The sequence below is a fragment of the Budorcas taxicolor genome, chromosome 13 (assembly GCF_023091745.1).
Source record: "Budorcas taxicolor isolate Tak-1 chromosome 13, Takin1.1, whole genome shotgun sequence".
In the NCBI taxonomy this organism is placed as follows: domain Eukaryota; kingdom Metazoa; phylum Chordata; class Mammalia; order Artiodactyla; family Bovidae; genus Budorcas; species Budorcas taxicolor.
Window position 1 is genome coordinate 54,426,814 of NC_068922.1, and position 27,846 is coordinate 54,454,659.

The window sequence follows — 27,846 nt, forward strand, 5'->3', positions numbered from 1 at the left end:
ACTCTCCTGGCCTGGTTCTTGCTGAACAGCTTGAGGGAGGATTTGGGTGGGTCAAGTGATCAAGAGCAGAGCCCAGATCTGACATGCCTGTGGACACTGCAGCATCTGACGTGCCGTTTCTGTGGATGGAGGCTGAGACCAGACCAGGAGCACCTCTCAGATCCTGAATCAGTGCCACCCATGTGGTTGTCTGCCCGTCTGACCATCGGTCTGACTGTCTCCCTTCTGGGCCAATGTGTTCCAGGCCCAGGGAGGACTTGCTTTAAAAGGTCTATGTTTCACCTCCGGTCTCTTGGCCACTCCTAGTCCGGCTGGTCCAGAGAAGCTCCCCCGGGGCCACCTTCCTCTGGCTCAGGGCACCTTCCTCGGGCCGGGCTGTCCTGTCTGGGACCGGCTCCCAGAGACCAAGGAGGCTCCTGCTGTCCTGGGCATCTGAGCTGGGGCCAGGCATGACGGACGAGTCTCGGTCTCTGCCTGGCTGCCGGCCAGCAGGCAGCCTGTACCCGTGGCTCCTCCTCTTCACCTGTGGCTCCAGGGCTGGCATCTCTTGGAGACATGGTCGACCCTCCTCCACCTCGAGTGTCCACCCTGAAGCAGCTTGGAGCCAGGCTGCTGGAGCTCAGCTGGACAGCAGAAATGAGAGTGCGTGGGGATGTCCCTGTCCTGGACTGGGCCACCAGGACCCCACAGACCTGGCCTTGCTTCTGCAGAGCCAGAATGGGGAACTGGGAGGCTGAGCTGCCCGAGATGTCCCTGAAGGGCTTTGCTGCCTTGACCAGGGGAGGACAGGCGAGGATGGGGAGGCCCAGGGCTGGGCAATGGTAGGTTGACCCCAGCCCTCTGGTGGCATCAAAACTTCCTGTGACAACACTTTGGAGGGGGTGTTGAATGCCTGCTGCACAAGGAGATGACTTGGTCTTGAGCTGACTGGAGGTATAACACAGGCCCTCGGCAGCACCAGGCCAGTGGTGGTCCTGCCGGCTGGGCTCTTCTCAGCGCCAGCTCTTGGGGTCACTGCCCTCCAATGTCAACTGGGCTGCCCAATGGCCTGCCTTGATCTGCCCCTTTCATTTTTTTCTCCCTAAACATCCATTAGTTTGAGAACAAAGAAGACTGCCTATCACCCAACACAAATTTCTCCTCATTAAAGGCCATTTTTAGATCTGGGAGGAGAGCAATCTCTCTTGCTTTCAAAGAGGAGAGGAGGGAGGTGATGGGAAGAGAGGATAAACTGGAAAGAAGTGGGGCCTCTGGGATATGGGTGCCGGGTCCTGGACCTTGGATGCCTGGGAGCAGGCCCTGGGATGACTCCCCCCAGCTCCCAGGTGCTGGGTGGATGGGGGTGGAGGCTGAGTGACCCCAGCCTGGTCCCCTGCCAGCTCCCTCCCAGCCTGCCCGGTGCTAGTACAATGTCTCCCGGGTGACGTTGCTGGAGAAGGTGTGGTTGCTGGACACACTGTTGGCCTTCCTCGAGAAGGCTGGCCCCCTCCTCCTGCGCCCCCCCAGGGGACAGAGACAAGCCAGGGTGGACAGGAAGATCTGGCGGAAGTTGGCGGAGACGAGGTTGTAGAGGATGGGGTTGATGGTGGAGCTGACGTAGAAGAGGGCGTTGGTCAGCATGTAGAAGTAGTGATAGAAGTCGTAGAGGAACCTGGGGGGAGAGAGCACTCAGGCCGGTGGGCCCAGACACACAGGGCGGCCCTGGCCAGTGTGGGGATGTTTCATAATAACCTCCAGGACTCTGGTTTCTCTTGAGAGGTTGTTCTGTATACACTCCTGCCCAGCACCGGTCAGCTGAGCTGCGGCCCCCCTCCCAAGGTAGGGTGTGCAGCTTACCTTGGCCACAGTCTCCACTTTTCCCTGTTGCCCTGTGGGTGTGCCCTTGCTGTGCAAGATCCCAGGCCCCCCAGGGCTGCCAGGCTCAGCTGGGGCCTGGCGTTAATGGAACATCCAGGGTAGGAGCCCCTCCACACAGCTCAGACAGTTGTGCACCTCGACTTGCTTGCCTCCATGCACAGGGACCTCACTCCCTCACCTGATAGCCCTGAATCTCAGAAACCCTGTGTTTGGGACTATGCTCCACTCCTTGCACCTTCTCCTCAATCAGCCTAGCTGTGCCCTCCCCAGCGGCTCCCTGTCACTTGGAAGAGCCCATGACCCTTGACCTGGAGCCCTGCTGTGCAGAGGAGCTCACCCAGCAGGGTTCAAACTGCTGTTGTGGGAAGGCCAGTGCCCAAACATCACAGCATGAGCATGATGTTCTTGAGCCCCAGGTCCTCCTGGTGGATGACTCCTCCAGGCTTACAGGGACCCTGACGGTTGCCATCTCTCCACCCACAGCCAGCAGGGCCAGCCCTTCCTTTCGCTCTCCAGACTCCCCCAAACCTACTGACTGTCTTAGGACCTGCTTTCCTTTTCTGAAGCAGCTTCCAGGGGTGTCTGTCCCTCCACGGCCTTCTGTGCCCCCTGCCCCATCACAGCCATGCCCGAGCTCCTGCTGGGGGATACTGACTCCCACCCCTACCCTGAGCTGCCCCTCTCAGTGCCCCAGCCCCACCTGTTTTGGGGAGCACGCCCCCGACCTGAGCCTCACCCCCTCGGTCCCTGCCTTCTGTACTCACGGGGTCCACTGTTCGTCTGAAATGTAGCAGAACATGAGGCGTCGCACGTGGTAGGGCAGCCAGCAGACCACGAAGGCGATGACCACGGCACCTGAGACATGGAGACACTGACCTCAGGGAGCTGGAGGGAGAGGTCCTGTGTCCACGGATTGAAAGACTTAATACTGTTAAGATGACTGTGCTACCCAACAGACCTGCAGATTCAGTGCAATTTCTGGGTAAGTCCTGATGACATTCTTTTGTAGAAGAACTCATTGGGAATTTCAATGGACGCTGAACAGCCAAAATAGTCTTGAGAAAGAACAATGCTGAAGGACTCATCCTTCCTGACTTCAAACTCCGCCCCCCCACCCCCGACAAAGCTAGAGTCATGCAAACGGAGTGGTACGGGCATAAGAACAGACATATAGACCCATGGGCCAGAATGGACGGTCCAGAAATAAGCCCTTCCAGAAACTCTCAAATGATTTTCTATTGGATACCAAGATCAAGGGGGGAAGGACTCTTTTCAACAAATGCTCTGGGAAAACTAGATCCCCACATGCAAAAAATGAAGCTGGACCCTAATCTCACGACATCCACAAAAGTTAACTCACCGTGGATCAGAGATCTAAACATAAGAGCTAAGAGTCTAAAACTCCTAGAAGAAAAGACAGAACAAACTTTTCACAACAATGGATTTGAAAATCACTTCTTGGTGATGGCACCAAAGACAACAAGGGAAAAAAATAATCTGGATAAAAATTTAAAAACTGTGTACTAAAGGATACAATTGACAAAGCGGAAAGACAACCTACAGATGGGAAAAAATGTTCCCTTCACATCTGATAAGGGATTAATATCCTGGATATATGGAAAACTCAACAACAAAACTCAAGCAACCCAATTCACAAGTGGGCAGAGGACTTGAATAGACATTTCTCTCCAAAGAAGAGATACAAATATGCGATAAGCACATGAAAAGATGCTCAACACCACTGATCACCCAGGAAAAGCAAATCAAAACTACAATAAGATAGTGCCTCATAGTCCAAGAGGATGACTATTATAAAAAACAGTAAAACCCCAGAAAATAGTAATTTGTGGGAGGATATGGAAAAACTAGAACTTTTGTACAATGTTGGTGGGAATGTAAAATGGTGCAGCCACTTTAGAAAATAGTATGGCTGTTTAAAAATCTTTTCTAATTCAAAAAAATTAAACATGAAATGACCCTGTGAAAGTACTGTGAAAGTGAAAGTCGCTCAGTTGTGTCCAACTCTTTGCAGCCCGATGGACTATATGGTCCATGCAATTCTCCAGGCCAGAATACTGGAGTGGGTAGCTGTTCCCTCCTCCAAGGGATCTTCCCAACCCAGGGATCAAACCCAGGTCTCCAGCATTGCAAGCGGATTCTTTACCAGCTGAGCCACAAAGGAAGCCCAAGAATAGTGGAGTGGGTAGCCTATCCCTTCTCCAGTGGATCTTCCCGACCCAGAAATGACCATGTGATTCAGCAATTCTACTCCAGGGTGTGTGCGTGTGTGTATATATATATAACTGAAAGCAGGAACTCAGATACTAGCACCTCATAGCACTGTTCACAGGAGCTAAAATCAACAGAGGATGCATAAACATGTGGTCCTTGCATACAGCGGAATATTATTCAGCCTTAGAAAGAAAGGAAATTCTGGCATAGGCTACAGGTGGATGAACCCTGAGGCTACCACATCACGTGAATAAACCAGTCACAAAATCCACAAACACTGTATGATTCCACTTATATGAGCTCCCTAGAGGAGTCAAATTCATAGAAAATGAAAGTAGAAGGTGGTTGTCAGGGGCTGGGGGAGTGGTGAGAGCTTGTTATTAACGGGAAGAGTTGCAGTTTTACAAGGCAGGAAGGGATGGTGGTGATGGCCCCATAGTGATATGATTGTCTACACAGCTGCCAAACTGTGCACTTAAAATGGTCAAAATGGTAAATTTTATGCTGGGTATATTTTACCAGAATGAAAAAGAAAGCAATAAAAAGCCAACTGCTTGGGAAAACTTGGGGCTGACTATGCTGTCTTGGGGAAGAGAGAAGCGTGGTCCCTGAGATAATGTCATTGTCTTGGGGTTGTAGAAGGATCTATGGGGGTCTTGGGTTTGGGGCCCACACCCTGACTGCTGTCCTGACCCCACAGCCCCCGAGACCCACTCGGGGGTCTCCAGAGACCGCAGGCCTGGGGTGGAGAGGCCCTGATAAGGGAGCTGCCTGCTTGAAGAAGCAGAAAACACGGGTTGGAGGCACCAGGATTTCCAGAAAGCCTATCCACACACAGCAGATAGAGATGCTGTGGCCTTGCCTGCTGGACACTGCCTGCTGGTCACTTGACACCAGGCTGCAGGGAGCCGAGCCAGGCCAAGGGCTAAACATGCCGGAAGTGACTCTCCCATCAGTTTCAGGACACAGATGAAGGCAGAGATTATCGTATCTGGGAAATACTGGAGTAATAAATGAACAAAATGAATTTTACCTGTTTCTTTTTACTGTTTAAAAACACGGTTATTGGACCATTTAACATCTCATGTGGGGCCTGCAGGCATCATGCTCCTGTTGGGTAGAGCTGCTGGGACCTTTTCCTCTCAAGACTAGTGGCTGCAGATGGTGAGGGGCTAGCAGCCCGGGGCAGAGCGGGAGATGGGAGAGGGGCTGCTGGGGCCGGTGTAAGGTGGGGGTGGATGCTCTGGGGGGCTGAGTGGGCCGGGGCTGCCTCAGGAGAGTGGGGAGGGGTAGGTGGTTTTGAGGACCCTTCCTCATGATGCCATCTGCAGGCCCAGACCAGGCCAGGGACAGAGGGATGGAGGCTGGACCCTCACAACTCACAGAAACAGAGGGGTCCACTCCACCTGACCCTCCAGGACTTCAGGATGCCCTGTTAGAACCTGTGAGGGGGGACGGTACCTCTGGCCTTTCCAGCTGGCCTAGCATGCATGGGGACCCCAACTCTGCAGCCCCAGCTTTGTGAGCAAACTACTTGATTTGAAGCCATGCGGAGGCTTGCTAATCGGTGAGTGGGAGGACGAGTGAGTAAATGAAGAGCAGCCTGATCCCCGGAGGAACTGGCACCCAAGCCTCGGCCTGACACGCTCGGTTCCCCAGCTCTCTAGACCTCCCTGTTTGTGGTACCAAGCTCGCCCCCACACCCACCCCGAGGCCCAGAAGTTACGTACGTAAGACCCGGACGCCGTGGCGCAGGGCCTGGACCCGGCCGGGCTCGATGGACATGCTGAAGGAGCTGTGCTGGTCCCCGACGGTGCACACTTGGCCCGGCTCAGCAGCCTGGCGGACCATCACGGTCAGCTTGTTGGCGATGACGGTGTTCAGGAAGGAGATGACCACCATGGGGAACACGAAGGACATGAAGGTGTTGATCTGCGAGAGAGGGAGGAAAGTGGCTCTGAGACCTGGGTGGGGATATGCCCTGGGGCCCACCTGCCTGCTGGCCCTCAGAGAGACAGAGGAGGGTGGTCCCTGAGCCCCAGGTGGGGATGTGCCCTGGTGCTCGCCTGCCCACTGGCCCAGGTTCAGGGGCTGGAGGTGGGAGTTGCTGGGTCTGCCCATCTCCAGGCCAGCTCCGCCGGCTGGCTTGAGGGTCTGTGGACTCTGCCACCTCAGGGAGCCCCCAGCACAGGGCCCAGCCTGGAGCATCCTGGCTGTGGTGAGGGTCTAGGCTCTGTATTTCCAGGTCTGGACAAGGATGTGGCCCCGCCTGACCTCTCTTCAGCACGGCCCACCCAGCGTCCCTCATCCCGCATGTGGACAGCTCATATTAAGATACAAAGCAAGGACCCTGCCTACTGCCTCGTTCCCCACTGCCTCTCAGCGAGTTGAAGAGCACTTCCTGTTGGCACCTCCATCTTCTGCCTCTCTTGGCCTCTGGGGAGACCGAGTCTCCAGGTGCTGAGAGTCTTGCTGAAATCACCGGCTCAGACCTGAACTTGAGCCAGAGCCCGGCCCTTCGGCAATACTAGGCTGATCCACCTTCGCAGGCACCTGCTCAGCCCGAGAGGCTGTGGCCTCTCTGAGAAAGTACTGTTGTTCCCAATAGGGACACAAACCTCCAGGGGATGTGTGTGACCCTGACCAGTGATGGGGAACAGATCTCCCACGGTCCTGAACCACCTCCCAGTGGTGGTGGTGGTTTAGTCGCTAAGTCATGTCCAACTCTTGCGATCCCATGGACTGTAGCCTGCCAGGCTCCTCTGTCCACGGGATTCTCCATGCAAGAATACTGGAGGGGGTTGCCATTTCCTTCTCCAGAGGATCTTCCCAACCCAGGGATCAAACTGGGGTCTCTTGCATTGCAGGCAGATTCCTTACCTTCTGAGCTATACGGGAAGAGGGGAGTAATACCCTCTGGTGTAAAATTGCATTTGGCTCTGTCTTTTGAGTGCTCAGCTCCACCGAGCTTGGGGGACAGGTCTGGAGACTTGGACAATGAGGGGCTGGTGAAGCCGAGGGGCAGCTCTGGGCTGGGGGCTGGGTAGGGGTGCAGGCCCAGGAGACAAATCAATTCCCATGAGTCACCACAGCCAGGTATAATTTAACAAAACGAATGTATCCAACACAGATTTTAAATGTCAAAACATTTGAAATACCACACCTCGCTGAGCACAGACAGTGAAACAGCCACATACGGGGGCTGCGAGCGATGGACGAAGGCCCAGGCTGGTGGGTTGCCGAGTCTGGTCTGAGGCCCCGGTGGATCCCTGAGTTGGAAGAAGGCCAGGCACTGACCTTGAGGTTCCAGGGTGGGGTGAAGGCCCCAGCACTGCAGCCCCCTAATAGAGGTTTGAGGACGAGGCTTGGCCAGCAGGGGATTCCTGCTAGTGCAGAAAGAGGGGGTGCCTTCCCTAGGCTTCTCCTGCCCCTCCAGCCCGGACTGTGGCGGTGCCAGGGGTCTGCCTCATTTTGCCAGGGTTCCCAGCATGGATGGGGGCTCAGGCTTCACCCAGTTCTGCACTCTACACCCCACTTCTGGGAATAGGGGAGCAGCCCACTCCCAGCTACAAGAAAAGAGGAGTGAATCTGCTCAGCCCTGTGCAAGCCATCCAGGAAACACCAGAGGTGCAGCCACAGGAGACACAGAGGGGGAAGGAGGAGCAGCCGGGCCTTTCCTTCCAGACAGAGATGCCCTGGTGTGGAGGGCCCAGCCTCAGCCTCATCTGTGTGTTTGTCCCAGTGACACATGAGACCATGTGGGGATAGAGAGGCAGACTCTAAAATTCAACTGGAAAAAACAATGTAAGAGTGGCCAGGACACTTCTGGAGGGAAGGATGGCAGGCCAGCAGGGAGGCCTTACTCACTATGGGAGCTCACTAACAGACACAGCACAAGATTTGTTTGGTGCAAATCACTCAGGGGAGCAAGAGAGGCCCAAAACGTTCCCAAGGAGGCAAACATGGTAGATGGTGGAGGTGGTGTCCAAGCAGCAGGGGAAGGTGGTGACAGGCCGCAGAGCTAGGGGTGGAAGCTCAGGGCCTGCTGCATCCACTGTCCCTTCCCAGGACCTCCCTCTGCTGCCCAGGAACCGCCCACCCCTTCTAGATTCCTGAACAATGGGCACAGTCCATAAGGCCCAGGTGGGTCCTCTTTGGACAAATGCAGGGTGCATGCTCGCTTCTGTAGCAGTCATGCTTATCCTCTGAGAATGGCCCCAGACCTGATGCTCAGGAAAGAGATCTCACCTCAGGTTGAGGGTTGGGAGTCTGCTGAGTAGGAAACTGCTTTTGTGGCCGTTGATACTGTTTTCTCACCTCTGAGGGAAGGACCTGCCTAACAGTGAAACTCCCACAACAGGGGAAAGGAAAGCACCCTGGGGACACTGAGCTCCCGGATCCAGCTCTGCCAGCAGTCATCCTTCTTGGACTTTCAGTCCTTCTTGTGCAAAATAAATATTCCTTTATTGCCCTTAAGACAATCTGAATGAGTTCCTGGAATGAGTACCCTGACTCACAGAGATCTTTCTTTCCCTCACACACACACACACACACACACACACACACACACACACATCAAGATCAAGCAAAGATTAGAACACAGAAATAAAAGCCACAAGTCTGCTAGAAGAAATTATGAAATTTTTGCTATCATCATATACTATTGGAATTAAAAAAAATAAAGTAGTTTAGGCACTGCTGGAAAATTCTGCTATAAAAGTTCAGTAGTGGGAAAAAATTCTCTCAGTCCCAGGAGAAATTGCTGTCCCACTGTACCCTCCAAACACTCCTGAGTCAGACAGGACCATCAGGAAGCTGCAGGACCCCTGACCTGTCCACTGGTTAGCTTTGACCTCAGGCGGTCCCAGAGGGGCATGTTGGCTTCAGCGTTCTCATCACTAACAGAGAGACAATGACAGTGCCAGGGTCAGGGCCAGAAGCAGAATTCATGCTGGGTTACCCAGGACTAGGGCTGCAGCCTGAGGTGAGAAGGAGTGGGGTGGGTGCTCTGAGGCACTGCCCGAGGACTCCGGGCCTGGTCTCTGCCCTCCAGCATTTGCAATTTTGTGAGAGACAGAGAGTGAAATGGTTAAACAATGACAAGAAAGTGGAACAGGACACAAGTCTATCTGGGAGGGGAGGCTGTCCCTGACCTGCCCACAAACAGGTCCAAGGTACCAGTGGGAAGCACGTGGCCTGGCGCAGCCCCTGGCCCTCCACAGCCCAGGGTCCTCAAGCCAAGACAACTCCTCTGCCACCCTCTTCAAGGCTGTTGTCCTGTGCACTCTTTCTCTGAGGAGCCATAGCTGGTTTTGTGCCGCCTGTCTCCCCTTAATTGATTCCATTGTGTTTAGTAAGGAGCCGGCCTCTGGACTCCCAAGCTTCACAGCTCAGCAAGCAGCCCGTGGTGAGTGGGAAGGTGCAAAACACTGCTCAGGGTGTTGGCAAAACCCAGCAGCTTGTGCAGCAGCTTCTGAGGCTGTGAGGGGCAAGGGAGGTGGAGAGAAGGGACTTCCTGTCTGAACTTCCACTGTGGAGCCACTGGGATGACCTCTTTGGGTGGGCAGAGGTCACTCCCAGCAGGCGACCAGCCCAGTTGGGCCCAGGGTTTAGGGACCACCTCCTTCTAACCTCAGGGAAAAAACCCTCCTCACCCAGCAAATGCTGAAAGTCCCCTCCCTTTGTGCATGCGTCCTTGTTAAGTTGCTTTAGTTGTATCCTACTTGTACGACTCTATGGACCGCAGTCCGCCAGGCTCCTCTGTCCATGGGATTCTCCAGGCAAGAATACTGGGGTGGGTTGCTTTGCCTTCCTTCAGGAAAAAGTGAAAGTGAAGTCACTCAGTCATGTGTCAACTCTTCGCGACCCCAAGGACTGTAGCCTACCAGGCTCCTGTGCCCATGGGATTTTCCAGGCAAGGGTAATGGAGTGGGTTGCCATTTCCTTCTCCAGGGGATCTTCCTGACCCAGGGATCAAACCCAGGTCTCCCACATTGTAGGCAAATGCTTTACCATCTGAGCCAAACTCATGGGTCAAACCCATGTCTTCTGCGTTGCAGGCAGATTCTTTACCACTAGCACCACCTGGGAAGCCCTCCCCTCCCCTTTGCCACTGCCAAAGGCAGAACAGTGATGTAAGTCACTCCAGGGTCCTTGTGTGTCCCCATCACTCAGCAGAGCCTTGCTCAGAAAGCAAGAACCCAGAACATCTTCAACACCCACTGCCTGGGCTTCTTGATGAGTTATGATGTATCCGCACCACAGGGCGCTGTCAAGACAGAGAATGACCGACAGGGAGGGCCAACGTCATGGTTTAGTGAGGAGAGCAGGAACAGAGCAGCTGGCTTCTCTGTGGAGTAAGAGGCCAGCTCTACACACTAGGCGGCTCCCTGGAGAGAAGCCTAACAGAGGCCAACCCAGGGAGAGGGCTGGGAGCTGGGGGCTCTCGGCACGTCCTCTTGACCTTAAATGAAATTAATGAATGGAATGAATGCGCATCCTGTGACAGCTGCCCAGGTCCTGTACCCATGGTGACACGCCAACCACACACCCCTCTTGCCTCCCTGGGGTGGGGTGTTGTAGGTGGCGGGGACCAGATCTCAGCACATCCACTCTCACATCAGGGGCAGGACACTGGGTCTGGGGTGGCAGAAAGGTCCTTCCAGGTGACACAACCCAGAATCTCCTGGGGCTGACACCATCCGAGGTGACTGCCCTCTATCATCCCTCATCTCAGTGGCCCCCAGATACTCCAGACATTGCTGGGACCGCTCCAAAAGGGTGCACGGTCCACAGCAGACAAAATCTGGGAGAGAAGACAGACCAACATTGAGGCCCGCTGCTCTGTGGGTCAGGTCAGTGCCGGCCACAGAGCAGAGCATCTGAGCCTCCCCCAGCATTGCCTGCGCTACTGAGGCACCAAATTAGTCATCCTAGTGCCTGGAAGGGCACCCTGGAGAGGGGGCTCCATAGATTGGGTGCACCTTGGGCTTAGCTTGACTGCCTGGCCACTGGTCTTGCTCTTCACGGTGCAGTCCCTCACCATTAGGTGGTTCCAGTACCAGAATTTGGCTCAGTATAAAAGAGGACATTCTAAGTCCCTCTAACTTCCACTTTCTAGATGATACACATCATAACCCTTGATAGATGCTTTCCACCAGCCAGACCCATGCTTAGCGCCGTGTACAGGTTACCTTGTGGAGTATGCATGGAGAAGCTACTCTCATTTTACAGAAGACAAAGCCCAGACCCAATGTGACCTGCATCCTGGCGCTCACCTCCATCGTGGGGCTGGTCTGTGAGCAGAGAGTAAGTGAACAGAGCACCCACTGGTTGTGGGCAAGCGGAGGGACCTCATCCTCATCTGTAAAGCCTCAGGGGGGGACATGCCCCACCTCAGATTCCCAGAGAGGACACTTTGGGTAACTGCAGAAATTTGAGCACACCTTCTAGTGCAAAGGCCATGACTCCTTTCAGGACTGAACCTCCATCCATCACTCTCTCTTTCTTTGGTCTCCTGTCTCCACCCTGGTTCTCATGCTCATCTTCTGGCTTGGAATTTCTGGGAGAGGGTGGACCAAGGTCACCAGCGACTCAGAGTGGACAGAATACTCCAGAGAGCCTTGGAGTTCAGCACCATGGACAGTGCCCACTGCCTGGCCTGGTGGGGAGAGAGACTGGAGAGATTGGGGTGGGGAGGGCCTGGGTGGGAGGAGTAGGGCCAGCTGGGGGCAGGGGCCATCAGGAACACTCCACACTGTCCTCACTGCTCCTAGACTCTTTGTGACCTCTGATGAGGGGCAGGTGAGCAGCCTGTAACCTCTACAGGAGCCTCGCCAAGTGCCCCACTGCCTATGCAGGCAGCAGCTGTCTGTGTGAGTCTTTCTCCTCTTGAGTGCTGGAGCCACGGAGACATGCTACCTCTCCCCCCACCCCCCGCCCCTCCTGGGTAGTCACATCCTGTCTGCTCCCGGCCGTGCTGCAGTGCTGGCACCAGCCTGGCTCCAGGAGACCCTCAATTGGATTAGGGAAATGGCCTCTCACCACCCCTGCCCCTCCACCCCTGCTGGGTCAGCCGTGCTCATCCTCGAGGAGAGAGGAGGGGACTCCTGCCCTCAGCAGCACACAGGCCAGGTGCTGGGGCCTGGACTTGGCTGTGAGCTGGTGGGGGCTCATTCATCACTCTGGGTGTGGAAGCTGGGGTGGCAAGTCACATTCCAGTGACTCCAGCCCCTCTCAAAACTGCTTCAAAACCATCTGTGGGCTGGAGGCCTATTTGTCATGTTTTCAAACACCTCTTGGCTAAAAAGCCCATGAGAATATTCAGACCAGTGGGGTGTCTGCTGATTAGCCACCAACAGGGCTGTGAAAGTCCTTGACCAGGACAGGCGCAGGGCAGGGGGTGGAGGTCTAACCCTGGGCCTGGCTCCCACCTCTGTGAATGTGGGCAGGAAGGTACCTTGGTGGTCACCTGGGCACCTACATGGAATCATGGTCTTATCCCAACCCATACCTCACACCACAATGGCAACAAAGTCTGCCTTGCAGGGCAACTCCCGGACAGTAAGAACTGGCTGCTGTCACCCCAGTATCCACACACGAGCTCCTGTGGTCATTGCCAAGCCTCCTGTTTGTGTTTTCCTGCTGTGTGGGACCACAACTTGACTCAGGATTACCAGCAGTGCCGACTCTACACCTGTTTTGGAGGTTCTGTGTGCACTTTGAAGGAACTTAGCCATCAGAGAATGCTCTCAGCTCCGGGCCAGGAAAACATGGGGGCCTGGTCTTAATTGAGAGCCTCTAGGGCCAGGGGATGTGGGGAGTGGATTTCTGGGGAATTGAGCAAACTCCCCAGCTGTGCTGGAGAATGAGCCCTGTAGGACTGGGCACTGCTGTGCTGTCGGGACCGGCGTGCAAGCTAGTGTCAGCATATTCCAGGAAGGGATTACCAGGAGTGGTGTCCCCGCTGCAGCGTGACTGTCCCTCACCCTGTCCTCCACCTCCAGGGCCAGTGGGAGTGGCCCTACCTTGAGTTCACTGGCAGCTGATTCTCCAGCCCCACAATTTTTAATGTTTTCTGGCCATGTAATTGTGTGGGCAGCTCAGCAAATATCCTGTTCCTTCCCAATTTCAAATTACCGTCCACTGACGTGTGGTCACTGTGCTCCCCGTGGACATCAGGCCCTGAACTCTGAGTCTCGGCTCCTCTCAATAGAATTAGAGCTCTGTCCTTGCTTAGGGCAATCTGATTACGGTGGACTTGGAGCCAAGTGGCCAGTGTCAGGGAGGGGGCTTGAGAGCGGCCATCCACGTCCCCCCAGACCCCACTCAACCAGCATTTGGTTCTAGTTTTCTCCCAAGCTGACCAACCTCTGGGCATGGGGGGCACCCTGTGCTCTGGGCTTGACCCTGGGAAATGACACAGGGGTTCCCTCAGCCAGGCCTCCTGGGGCTTCCACCTGGATGGCTGTGATGAGGAGGGAGGGTGCCTTAGAAGTGAAAGTGGGGTCCTGCACTCCCAATCCACTCAGCCCCAACCAGTGTGGGTGGGCCTGGCTGCCCTGCACTCTAGGACAACATCCATCAGTGAAGTGAGAGGGAACACCTCGGGGGGCTGGCTGGCATCCCGAAGATCCTTCCCCCACACCCGTATCTGTTGAAGACCTTTCTTCCTCCACCCCCAGGAGAGCCCTGGCTCTGTGACCACATGGGGTCCACTGCGCTATCCTCCTCATGGCCATGCAGGGCCCTCTGGAACAGGGAACAGGCTTGGCTTTTGCGTGTTGTGGGTGGCCCAAGCACGCGTGGCTCTCCGTCCTTTGCATGTGTGTGTGGGGGGATCCTGAAGGGTGATTTCTGTTTCTAGAAGCAGAGCAAAGAGCAGAGCCACCCAGGTTGGGGCTGGGCCAGGCAACCCAAGCACGTGCCCTTCTCAGACTGGACCTGCCTCCTGCCTATAACCACAGGGTGGCTGGTCCACCTGGAAGACCAGGGGATGGAGGCAGCCCAGGCTGGTCCCCAGCAGCAGAAGGACCCTGCGTGACCCAGGCCCTGGGTGCCTGGAGCACTATTGACAGTCTGGGCCTGGGGGCCGGGGTCGGAGTGGGTGCTGATTGGTGCCCAGGGGAGCTTCGCTCTCTTGAGAGCCAGGCCAGCAGCTCACAGGGACTGTGTGAGGCTTACTGATGCCCCACTCAAGGCTCATCAGCCCTTTCTTTCCTCGCAGGAACTTGAGGTGGCTGTGACTCAGACTATTACCTGGAGACACGCCCTGGGCAGCTGGCTACCTCCCAGCCCAGGGGCCATGGATGGAGGAGCAGGGACAGGCTCTGTGTCTCTTCTGGAATGTTCCAGCACTCTCCTTTGTTTACCTGAAGTTCCCCTCCTCAACCTTTCACAGGCCCTTACCCCCCAAGCACTGACAAGAAGTCCTGTGAAGACGGGGGATGCGGTGGGAATGCTGGATAGGGGTCATTTGTGTCATTTGACTGGGCTGTCTGACCCCGGAACTTGGGGACTGTTTTTAAAATTTCTTTATAGACTCTGGTCCTAGGGACAGGTTGCCAGAAGCTGGCTGGCCAGAAGGGGACTGGTTCTATAAAGGTAACTTGATACCACCTGTGATGTCCCACCCTCCCAGTCATATTACACAGAAAGGGGCATGGGCAGAAGGGTGGGGCTCTTTTGCCTGTATTTCCTATGAACCAGCAAATCTAACCTGTGGGTCTGACTTGGAAAACCAGCAGCATGTAATTAAAACTTGACAGAGGAGAGCTGGCTGCTGAATGAGCTTAAGTGATTGTGAAATCAACCACGAGCAGACAGCAAGAGCGGCCCACGCAGGTGAGCCCAGGTCGAGATGAGCGCCCAGCGTCCTGCAAGGGGTCCATGCTGCGACGATGTCTGAGTGGCCCTCCCTCGAGCCCCCAGACACCAGTCGCACTTCAGTGGGCGTATTGTGCATGTGTGTCTGTATGTCTATGCATGTCTATGCAAGTATATGTGTGTGTGAGCTGCATGTGTGCACAGCTGTCTTCCATGTCTGGTCCTGTTTAGCCCTTTGGTGCAACCAAGTGGGACACTCTAAGGCCTTCCTGAAAGGGTTAGTTGCTCAGTCGTGTCTGATTCTTTGTGACCCTATGGAATGCAGCCTGCCAGACTCCTCTTTCCATGGGATTCTCCAGGCAAGAATACTGGAGTGGGTTGCCATTTCCTCTTCCAGGGGATCTTTCCTATTCTGTGATTTCCTTATCTCCTGCATTGGCAGGTGGATTATTTACCACTGAGCCACCAGGGAAGCCTTCTTGAGGCAACCCCCTCACATCCTCTGCTTTAGCTCATCTCTGAAGCACCAGATAATAGTATCTGATGCACATTCCCGAGTTGTGGCACAGATGCTGAAAGCAGATGAAGATGGCAACTACTTGAGGACCTTGTGCTCATAGCCCCCAAGCCTCCTGGAGCTGGAGGACTGATAACCTGAACCCCAGTGGCCCCGCCCCTGCACCTCCCCACAACCAATCAGAGAACTGTGCAGGAGCTGATCACACACCCTGCGATGCCCACCCCTCCTCTCAGCCGGCCTTTAAAATGCTCCCCTGAAACCCATCAGAGAGTTCAGGCTTTTTCAGCACCAGCTGCCCTGGACTCTGGGTTTGGTGCCAACAGTAAACCCTGTGCTTTCCTTGTCAGTGGACTGGCTTTACTGTGCATGGGCGAGGGGACCAATGTGATTTGGTGACGTCGGTTCACAAAGATCCAGGTGGTGACTTCAATGACAGAAATGCCTCATGACTGAGGCCTTGGCCTCCCCCCAAGTGGCCTCTGAGAAGGCCATCAGGTTCCAGCTGTCCAGCTGCTGCACCCCAGATCCTGAGCAGACCCCACACCCCCCAATCCATGTCACCACCAAGGGGACATGTTTCTAAACAAACTTCCCCTCAGCCAACATGGGCCTCAGCAGTCACTGCTCCCTGGTTTCTGTGGAGGGAGGAGAACAATCTGGGTGATATTCAGCAGGTTCTGAAAATCAGACTCTGATCAAGAGGGCTATTGAACATGGAGTCCAAATTTGGCTATTGAACATCTGGTCCAAGTTTAGACCAGATGCCTTTGAAGAAAGCTCTGAGCCAGAAATGGGCTTTGACCAGAGCCTCGGCTCCCTGGACACGTGTCCCCTGACCCCCGGGGAAGTGGTCTGCAGCCTCAGCCTCATGGGCCACGATGGAGTAAACAGCCCTCTCTTGCCTGTACATTCATTATTTTATGTCTTTTACCCTCAGTTCAGCCTCACGTTAATTAATGGGGGAACAGGACGACAGCCTTGAAGGGGACAGCAGAGGCGTTGTCTTGGCTTGGCGTGAGGACCCTGGGCCGCAGGGAGTCAGGGGCTGGGCCAGGCCACGTGCTTCCCATTGGCACCTTACACCTGTTTGTGGGCAGGTTGGGGACAGCCTCCCCTCCCAGACAGACTTGTATCCTGTTCCACTTTCTTGTCATTGTTTAACCATTTCACTTTCTGTCCCTCACAAAATTACAAATGCTGGAGGGCAGAGACCAGGCCCGGAGTCCTCACGCAGTGCCTCAGAGTGCCCACTCCACCTCCCACCTCCAGGTTGCAGCCCTGCACAGCCCTACACAGAGGGGTAACTGCTTTGGACTGAACATGTGTCCCTCAGTCCAACCGCTGAATCCCAACCCCCAAGGCAATGTGTTGGGAGGTGATGAGGTCATGAGGGTGGAGCCCCATGATGAGCTTAGAGGCCCCAGGGAGACCCTGCCCTCCCACTCATGTGAGGACAGCAAAAGGACATGATCTTTTTTTCCTTTTCTCTTTCTTCTTCTGTTTTTTTTTTCTTCTATTTTATAACTTTAATTTTCTTAAACCTATTATATATATTTTCTACATTTATTCCTTTGTTTGACTTTCCTACTATTATTTTCCCCTTGAAGTTAATCTTCAATGTATATAAATCTTCTTCATCTACCTCTATTTAACTTTGCATATCTATTCTTTCTTTCTTTCCTTTCCTGTCAACATATTTGTTAGTTTTGTTTTCGTTGCTTTATACCCCACTTGACACCTTGCTTTAGTTTTGTTTTCCAGTTTGTGTTTTAGTTAGTTTTGTTCTTAACTGGTAAACATAATTTTTTATTTCTTTTGTTCACTGGGTCAGTCTATTGTACTTTATTTTTATTGGACTGTTTTGACTTTGCTCATGGGTGTATATGTATATGTGTATATTCCATTATTTTAATTATTATTTGCCTGATTTTGTAACTGAAATTTGTCTGGGGTTCATCTTTGGTTTCCTGTTTTTGCATATCTGTTTTAATCTCACTTAATGCCATAACAAACCACTTGTGGAATCTTTGTTCCTGAGCAGAGATTAAGCCCTGAGCTTTTGGAGGGGGAGAACTGACTCCAAGACCCTAGACTACCAGAGAAATAATCCTAAGGGATATCGAGAAGTGAGAACTCACACAAAGGAAATCACTGTAATATAAGACCAGGCACCACCCAACCACCAATAGCACCCTGTGTAGGATGCCTCATTTAAACAACAAGCAAAACAAAAATACAAACCCAACCATCAGCAGACAGGGTTACCACCTCCCTCAGCCTTGCCCATGAGAGGAAAAACAAGCAAACAAACAAACAAAAACTCAGCACAAATCTCACCCTATATGAAGCTCACACAAACCACTGGACCAACCTTAGAGGGGAGAAACCAAAAGGAAGAAAGAATTCAACCTTGAAGCCTGGGAAAAGGAGATCTCAAACACAATAAGCTAAAAAAAAGAAAAATGAAAAGGCAGAGAAATACTACACAAATGAAGGAAAAAACTAGAAACACAGAAGTCCAAATAAATGAAGAGGAAATAGGCAAACTACTTGAAAAAGAATTCAGAATCAAAAACCTTGAAAGCAAAATGGAGAAAATGCAAGAATCAATTAACAGAGACTTAGAAGAATTAAAGAATAAACATACAGAGACAAACAACACAATTACTGAAATTAAAAATACTCTAGAAGGAATCAATAGCAGAATATCTGAAGCAGAAGAATGAATCAGTGAGCTGGAAGATGAAATGGTGGAAACAACTTCGGAAGAGCAGAATAAAGTAAAAAGAATGGAAAAACACAATAGTTTTAGAGATCTCTGGGATAATATCAAATGTACCAACATTCCAATAATAGGGGTCCCAGAAGAAGAAGAGAAAAAGAAATGGTATGAGAAAATGTTTGAAGAGATTATAGTTGAAAATTTCCCCAACATGGAAAAGGAAATAGTCAATCAAGTCCAAAAGGCACAAAGGGTCCCATACAGGATAAACCCAAGGAGAAACATGCCAAGACACATACTAATCAAACTAACAAAGACATAACACAAAGAAAGAATGTTGAAAGCAGCAAGGGAGAAGCAACAAGTAACATACAAGGGAAACCCCTTACGCTTAACAGCTGATCTTTCAGCAGAAACTCTGCAGGCCAGAAGGGAATGGCAGGATATACTTAAAGTACTGAGAGGGAAAAATCTACAACCAAGATTACTGAACCTAGCAAGGATCTCATTCAAAACTGATGGAGAAATCAAAAGCTTTTCAGATAAGCTAAAGTTAAGAGAATTCAATACTACCAAACCAGAGTTACAACAAATATTAAATAGACTTATGTAGTCAAGAAATACGAGAGGAAAAAGGATCTACAAAGCAACCCCAAACAATTAAGAAAATGCAATAGGAACATATAACAATAATTACTTTAAATGTAAATGGATTAAATGTTCCAACCAAAAGACACAGACTAGCTGAATGGATCCAAAAACAAGACCCATATATATGCTGTCTGTAAGAAACCCACTTGAGACCTTAAGACACATATAGACTGAAAGTGAGAGGATGGAAAAATATATTCCATGCAAATGGGAAGTAAAAGAAAGCTGGAGTAGCAATCCTCATATCAGATAAAATAGACCTTAAAATAAAGAAGATTACAAGAGATAAGGAAGGAGAGTACATAATGATCAAGGGATCAATCCAAGAGGACAACATAACAATTGTAAACATCTATGCACCCAACATAGGAGCACATCAATACATAAGACAAACACTAACAGACATAAAAGGAGAAATTGACAGTAGCACAATAATAGTAGGAGACTTTAACACCCCTCTCACACCAGTGGACAGATCATCAAAACAGAAAATTAATAAGTCTTAAATGATACATTAGATGAGATGGATCTCATTGATATCTTCAGGACATTCCATCCAAATGCAGAAGAATACACCTTCTTCTGAAGTGCACATGGGACATTCTCCAGGATAGACCACATCTTGGGTCACAAATCAAATCTCAGTAAATTTAAGAAAATTGACATCATATCAAGCATCTTCTTTGACCACAGCACTATGAGACTAGATATCAATTACAAGAAGAAAAAAAAAAAACTGTAAGAAACACAAACACATGGAGATTAAACAACATGTTTCTAAATAACCAACAGGTTACTGAATAAATCAAAACGGAAATCAAAAAATTTCTAGAAACAAATGACAATGAAAACATGACAACTCAAAACCAAATGGGATGCAGCTAAAGAATTTCTAAGAGGGAAGTTTATAGCAATACAATCCTACCTCAAGAAACAAGGAAAATGTCGAATAGACAGTCTAACTTTACACCTAAAACAACTGAAAAAGAAGAAAAAAAAAAACCCAAATTAGTAGAAGGAAAGAAATCATAAAGATCCGAGCAGAAAGACATGAAAAAGAAACAAAAGAAACAATAGTAAAGATTAATAAAACTAAAAGCTGGTTCTTTGAGAAGATAAACAAAATTGACAAACCAGACTCATCAAGGAAAAAAGAGAGAAGAATCAAATCAACAAAATTAGAAATGAAAAGAGGTGACAATAGACAATGCAGAAATACAAAGGATTACAAGAGACTATTATGAACAAATACGTGGCAATAAAATGGATAACCTGGAAGAAATGGACAGATTCTTAGAAAAGTTCATCTTCCAAGACTGAACCAGGAAGAAATAGAAATTACGAACAACCCAATTACAAGCACTGAAATTGAAGCTGTGATTAAAAAAAATGTCCCCCAAAACAAAAGCCCAGGACCAGATGGCTTCACAGGAGAATTCTATCAAACATTTAGAGAAGAGCTAATGCCTATCCTTCTCTTTCAAAAAATTGCAGAGGAGAACACTTTCAAACTCATTCTACGAGGCCACCATTACCCTGATACCAAAAATAGACAAAGACAACACAAAAAGAAAACCACTGGCCAATATCACTGATGAACATAGATTGCAAAATCCTCAACAAAATGTTAGCAAACAGAATTCAGCACCATATCAAAAAGCTCATACACCATGATCAAGTTGGGCTTATTCCAGGAATGCAAGGATTCTTCAATACACACAAATCAATCAATGTGATACACCATATTAACAAATTGAAAGATAAAAACCATATGATAATCTCAATAGATGCAGTAAAGCCTTTGACAAAATTCAGCGCCCATTTATAATTAAAACTCTTCAAAAAATTGGCATAGAAGGAATCTACCTCAACATAGTGAAGGGCATCTATGATAAGCCTACAGCAAATATTATTCTCAATGGTGAGAAACTGAAAGCATTGCCCCTAAGATTAGATCAGCCCTGGGTGTTCATTGGAAGAACTGATGTTGAAGCTGAAACTCCAATACTTTGGCCAGCTGATGCGAAGAGCTGACTCGTTGGAAAAGACCCTGATGCTGAGAAAGATTGAGGGCAGAAGGAGAAGGGGATGACAGAGGATGAGATGGTTGGATGGCATCATCGACTCAATGGACATGGGTTTGGGTGGACTCCAGGAGTTAGTGATGGACAGGGAGGCCTGGTGTGCTGCAGTTCATGGGGTCGCAGAGTCGGACACGACTGAGCGACTGAACTGAACTGAAGGGTGTCCACTTTCACCACTATTATTCAACATAGTTCTGGAAGTCCTAGTTACAGCAATCAGAAAAGAAAAAGAAATAAAAGGAATCCAGATCAAAAAAGAAGTAAATCTCTCACTGTTTGCAGATGACATGATACTGTACATAGAAAACCCTAAAGATGGTATCAGAAAATTACTAGAGCTAATCAGTGAATTTAGCAAACCTGTAGGATACAAAAACAACACAGAAATCACTTGCATTTCTATATGCTAACAATGAAAAATCAGAAAGAGAAATTAATGAATCAATCCCATTTACCATTGCAACAAAAAATTAAATATCTAGGAATAAACTTACCTAAGGAGACAAAAGAACTGTACACAGAAAATCATAAGACATTGATGAAAGAAATCAAAGATGACATAGACAGATGAGAGATATTCCATGTTCCTGGGTAGAAAGAATCAATATTGTGAAAATGACTATACTATCAAATGCAATCTACAGATTCAATGTGATCCCTATCAAATAACCGATGGCATTTTTCACAGAACTAGAACAAAAATTTTCACAATTCATATGGAAACCCAAAAGACCCTGAATACCAAAGCAGTCTTGACAAAGAAGAATGGAGCTGGAGGAATCAACCTTCCTGACTTCAGATTATACTACAAAGCTACAGTCATCAAGAGAGTATGGTACTGGCACAAAAACAGAAATATAGACAAATGGAACAAGATAGAAAACCCAGAAATAAACCCATGCACCTATGGGTACCTTATTTTTGACAGAGGAGGCAAGAATATGCAATGGGGCAAAGAGAGCCTCTTCAATAAATGGTGCTGGGAAAACCGGACAGCTACATGTAAAAGAATGAAATTAGAACACTTCCTAACACAAAGATAAACTCAAAATGGATTGAAGACCTGAATGTAAGACCAGAAACTATAAAACTCTTAGAGGAAAACATAGGCAGAACACTCGATGATATAAATCAAAGCAAGATCCTCTATGACCCACCTCCTACAGTAACGGAAATAAAAACAAAAGTAAACAAGTGGGACCTGATTAAACTTAAAAGCTTTTGCACAGCAAAGGAAACTATAAGCAAGGTGAAAAGACAAAACTTGGAATGGGAGAAAATATTAACCAATGAAACAACTGACAAAGATTAATTTCCAAAACATACAAGCAGCTCATACACCCAATGCCAAGATAATAAACAACCCAATCAAAAAGTGGAAAAAGACCTAAACAGACATTTCTGCAGAGAAGACATACAGATGGCTAACAAACACATGAAAAGATGCTCAACATCACTCATTATTAGAGAAATGCAAATAAAATCTAAATGAGATATCACTTCACACTGGTCAGAATGCTGCTGCTGCTACTAAGTCGCTTCAGTCATGGCCATCATCAAAAAATCTACAAACAATAAATACTGGAGAGAGTGTGGAGAAGAGGGAACGCTCTTGCACTGTTGGTGGGAATGTAAATTGATACAGCCACTATGGAAGATGGTATGGAGATTCCTTAAAAAAAAACTAGGTATAAAACCACCATATGACCCAGCAATCCCACTCCTAGGCATATACCCTGAGGAAACCAGGGTTGAAAAAGACACATGTATCCCATTGTTCACTGCAGCGCTATTTACAATAGCTAGAACATGGAAGCGACCTAGATGCCCATCAACAGATGAATGGATAAAGTAGTGGTACATATACACAATGGAATATTACTCAGCCATAAAAAGGAACGTATCTGAGTCAGTTCTGATGAGGTGAATGAACCTAGAACCTATTATACAAAGTGAGTCAGAAAGAGAAAGATAAATATCATATTCTAATGCACATATACAGAATCTAAAAAAATGGTTCTGAAGAATTTATTTACAGGGCAGCAATGGAGAAAGAGACACAGAGAATAAAATGGACATGGGGAGAGGGTAGGAGAGGATGAGATGTACGGAAAGAGTAACGTGGAAACTTACATTACCATATGTAAAATAGAGAGCCAATGGGAATTGGATGTATGGCTCAGGAAACTCAAATAGGGGTTTTGTATCAACCTAGAGGGGTGGGATGGGGAGGGAGATGGGAGGGAGGTTCGAAAAGGAGGTGATATATATATATACCTATGGCTGATTTATGTTGAGGTTTGACAGAAAACAACAAAATTCTGTAAAGCAATTATCTTTTAATTAAAAAAAAAGGACATGGTCAGCATCAGTACCTGGAGTCTGGTAGAAGCCTCCAGCTTTGTCCATCAGAGCAGATGGAGACAGCTCCCTGGGGTCCAGGTAGCAATGGGCAGGGTGGCTGCCACCTGGGGAGGCTCCAGGGGCATGGCCACCATCCCATCCTCGAACTGTGGAGGAGGGTGGGGGCCGACAGCCCACGGGGTGCTTCTCCCTGCAGTGGGCATCTCTTCCTGAGGCCACTTTGTCTTCATCTTTTCTCCTCCCATGAAAGGAACTAAATTCCCCCTCCCAGCACTGCGCTTGTCACAAAGACATAGTCAGTTCATTTGTTAGACTGGGGGTGTGTCAAGCCACTGACACTGGGTTTTGACGCAGAAGTGAGATCCAGCTGAACTGTGGCATTCTGGCACGGAGCAGACAGGCTTTCAGAGGCCCTACCTCCTGCCTGCAATTAACAGCAATTTGCATAACTGTGAATGGGGCTGGCCCGGGTTGGCGGAGCCTGTGCGGAGCACCAAGCAGAGACAGGCCTCCCCGTAGCCCCCAGCAGGCCAGGTGGGCAGTCGTGCGGCCCCAGAGAACAGAGGTCAAGAGTGAGCTGTTCCCTGGGGCATGGCGTGTGTTACTGAGTTGCTTCTTCCCCCCACCCCAGCCCCAGCTGGCTGCCCAGGAACTGAGCACAGCACTCCCAGCCACTCACACACTGAACAGATGAATACATGCTCCCCCCACCCTGCCCCGGCCACCCTAATGGTGTGGCCTATAAAAGGTAGAATCAATCTCTCACAGCTCTGGGCGCCAGAGGGTGAGACCAGAGCCAGTGTAGACAGGCTCGGGGGAGGCTGCCTTCCATGTTCTCCTGCAGCAGAAAGAGGGTGGGGGCCCTCTGGCCTCTTATAAGGGCACTAATCCCATCATGAGGGACTGCACCCTCAAGATCTCATCACCCCACAAAGGCCCAACCCCTTAACCCATGACTAGGGACAGTGATTCAACATAGGAATTTGGGGGGACACTTTCAGTCCAGAACAGCTGGCAAAAGGGAGGGATGAACCATCTCCACATGGGGTGGGTTGGGGCTCTAGTGGCAGTGGGTGGGGGAGGCCTGGGCAGACTCTGGAGAATGGCCCCAAGTACACACAAGATTCCCACATGCATGGACAGGCCACTTCCTCCCCGCTGGGGGCAGCATCTGTGGCTGAACAGCCCAATGGAACAGGCTGGCTTGTGCCAGCCATAAATGATTTACAATTTTCTAATGGCAGTATTAACAAAGTAGAAATGGGTAGAAATAATTTCATTAATGGATTTTTATTTAACTTAATTTATTCAAAATATTACCATTTCAACAAGCAACCAGAATAAAAAGTGCTAGTAAGGTGCTGATGTTTCTGCTTCCTACGAGCTCTCTGGAGTCATGAGTGTGTAGTTTTCACCAAAAGTCCCTGGGATTCAGACTGGACACTGCACTGCAAAGGGCAGCTCGAGGCTCTTATGAGAAGCCCTGAAGAGCAGTTTCCAGAAACGTCCGCCCCACAGCCCATGATGCCTGCACCCCCACCCTGGGTCCCACCTCTGGCCCACAGTGGAGAGAGAAGTGCAGCCTTCGAACCCCAGGGTCACCCCTAAAACGGGATATGTCAGGACCTGCACAAGGTCAAGTGAGTCATTCATTTAAAGGGAGTCATGAGCAAAGTTGTGCTAAAAGATGAAGCCAGCCAGCAGGAACAGTGGGCAGGCGGCCTCTCTGGGGGACACTGGAGGAGCAGCAGGGACCCTGGGGTAGCCTGTGTCTGGGGCCGTGGCTCCCAGAAACAGACCTTGGCCTTCTCCGCACCCCAGGAAGTGTCCAGATGCACCAAGATTTCCAAGGAGCGGGGAGGAGCCACAAGGCGTGCCCCAGGAAATCTTGCTTTCCTGCCCTGTCACCTACCCAGCCCCAGAAATGAACCGGAGTTATGCCAAGGAGCTAAACCCCGAGGACAGGGTGCTGGGAAGGGTGGGAGCACCCAGGAGAAGAGGCAGAGATGAGCAGCTCCCCTCCCCCCGACCCAGGCCTCAGTCTCCTTCTCCATAAATGGGGACAGTGGGGGCAGCACTCAGCCCTGAGGGTGGCCGTGGGGGATGGAGGGGTCAGAGTCAGCTCTCAGAACTTCATTAGTGATGCGGGGAGTGGGGGGCAGCCATGTCTGGGCTGTCACAGTGCCTGACACACGACAATCACAGCTTTGTCACAGTCCTAATCCCTGTGGGAGGTCTGCTTACCCTGCTCAGAATCTGCTCAGAATCTTTGTCATTATCTGAGACCCGAGTCAAGAGTCTCCATCAGAGGGTGGTGGACCCGCCCTCTCAAGGCCCCGGGCACCTGCCACATCATTGGTTAAGAGGCCCTGAGCTGGTCAACAGCAGTCACACTTTCTAGAACTTGTCCTCCCCACCCAGAACACTGGGATGGACACAGACTGACTCCAGTGGGGAGCCCGGGGGGTCCCTGCCCAAGACGGAGCTCACAGCCCACAGAGAGGAGTGTAGGTCAGGGGCAGCTCACGAGGGAACCCACTGCCTCCTTCTCCCCAGATTTGTGCTAACGTTTATCCCCAGAGCTGAGACTTTGAAGAGTGGTCCTACAAAGTGCCTCCCAGCAGCCTCGCGAGGACGGACTCAGACATGGACATGGAGACTGTTTCCCTGTTACAACTGGTAATCAAGATTCATTTTCCCTGACAGATTTTATCCTGAAAAGACATCCACACTCTGTTTATGACATGTAAATTACTTGGGATTTGCAAGTCAATTGCCTGTATGAATATTCATGATGCTGGATACCCAGGCGGGTCGTGGCTCCCAGGACACAGCCCACTTGGGGCCCCAGGCCTCTCGCAGCAACATGACAAGTCTGACAGATGCCCGCACAGTCACCAGAGGTCACTGTCACCTAGACATCAGCAGGGTGTGCAGGTCTGGGTCCGCCTCGCTATGGCCCCGACAGGTGGGGGAAGAGATGCTGCACCAGGGAATGGGGTGGGAGCACCCTTGCCTTGTAGATTGACCTACTTGCCTAAATTAAAGGTTGCCGCATGAGGCTCTGGCCGGGACCCAGGGCTCCCTTGGCCTTGGCCTGGTGGTGGGAGTGGGACAAGCCCTCCCCCGGGATGTGTGCACTCCTGGCTCCTCGTCCATCTCTGACACAGGATGGGGAGCTCTGGGGTTCTGTCCCCTGTAGCCACAGGCACTGACAGATGGCTGGGGAAGCCAATCTGTGAGCTGGACAGTCAGAGGGAGCCTGGGGTCCACACTCGGGCCTTCTTTGGCAGCTGCAGGGCCCGGCCAGCCCAAGGCTGACCAGCCCAATGATGGGCCCCGTGCACCCTCCTGCTTGTGAGGTAAAAATGGGTGTGTTTGCCCAGCAGGTCACAGGCCCAGTAACATGGACATTGGTTAAAGATATTCCTCTTGAACCAAAGCAAAGTAGGTTTGAGTCGGGCTCAAGGTAGACTTCCTGTTTTAAACTGTCTTAACTGCTAAAGCTGGTTCAGAAAAATCTGGAAATTTGCTTGAAGAGCAGGGAGCCAGGAAGTGGCCTTTATCTCCAAACCCTGACAAGGGGGCTCCCTGCCAGGCCCCACTCAGTGACTCACAGATGCTGCCAGTTCCCTGAATCCTCTCCATGGTCCAGACGGGGGACCAAGGCAAAGAGAGGTCCCATCACCCTGTGAGCAAGTATGGGTGGAGATGTGTGTGCAGGCCACCCTGGCCAGCCCCTGCTTGCCAGTAGCACCCCAAATGAACTACTTTAGTTATAAATCTAATTGCACATGTACAGGATCTACAGAAGAAAAATTACAAATCAGAGAACACCTAAATCAATGGAGAGAGTCCATGTTCATGGACAAGAAGACAATACTGTTACTGTTTCAACTCTCTTCACCTATAGATTCAACTCAACACCATCAAAACCTCAAGAAGTAATTTTGTAGATATCAATGAACTGGTTCTAAGGTTGAAGTGGAGAGGAGGCGAAAGACCCAGAACAGCAGACATAACATTGAAGGAGAACAAAGTTGGAGGACTGACCGCCGGCTTCAGGACTTCCTATGACGTCATCGGTTCAACCTGGCACAATAAAAACATAGGAGAAAGCCTCCGTAATACAGAAGAACTCAACTGACTCAACAACAAGAATTTAAACATTGGCAAAAGCTCTGAACAGGCACCTCATCCAAAATATATATATATATATATATATATATATATATATATATATATATATATACAGATGACAAAATAAGCATAAGAAATCAAGGTGCTTGACATCCTAAGACACTGATGGTAGTGGTGGTGGTTTAGTTGTTAAGTCATGTCTGACTCTTGAGACCCCATCGGCTGTAGCCCACCAGGGTCCTCTGTCCATGGGATTCTCCATGCAAGAATACTGGAGTGGGTTGCCATTTCCTTCTCTAGGGGATCTTCCTGACTCAGGGATGGAACCCTCTTCTCCTGCACTGGTAGGAGAATTCTTTCCTTTGAGCTGCCAGGGAATCCCTCCTAAGTCATTATGGAAGGGCAAACATAGACCGGGAGATACAATGTGATTGGAGATAGATACAATGTGA

General features: G+C 50.4%; 1 protein-coding gene across 1 annotated transcript in view; it reads right to left on the reverse strand.

The window, feature by feature from the left end:
- Window positions 1–1,401: 1,401 nt before the first annotated feature.
- NTSR1 (neurotensin receptor 1) overlaps window positions 1,402–27,846 on the reverse strand; it is a 45,847-nt gene continuing 19,402 nt past the window's right edge. The window contains exons 2-4 of the mRNA XM_052651359.1: window positions 5,820–6,021; window positions 2,622–2,712; window positions 1,402–1,651 (exon numbers count right to left, since the gene is read on the reverse strand). Of these exons, the coding sequence (XP_052507319.1) occupies window positions 1,402–1,651; window positions 2,622–2,712; window positions 5,820–6,021 (543 nt within the window). The remainder of the gene's footprint in view (window positions 1,652–2,621; window positions 2,713–5,819; window positions 6,022–27,846) is intronic.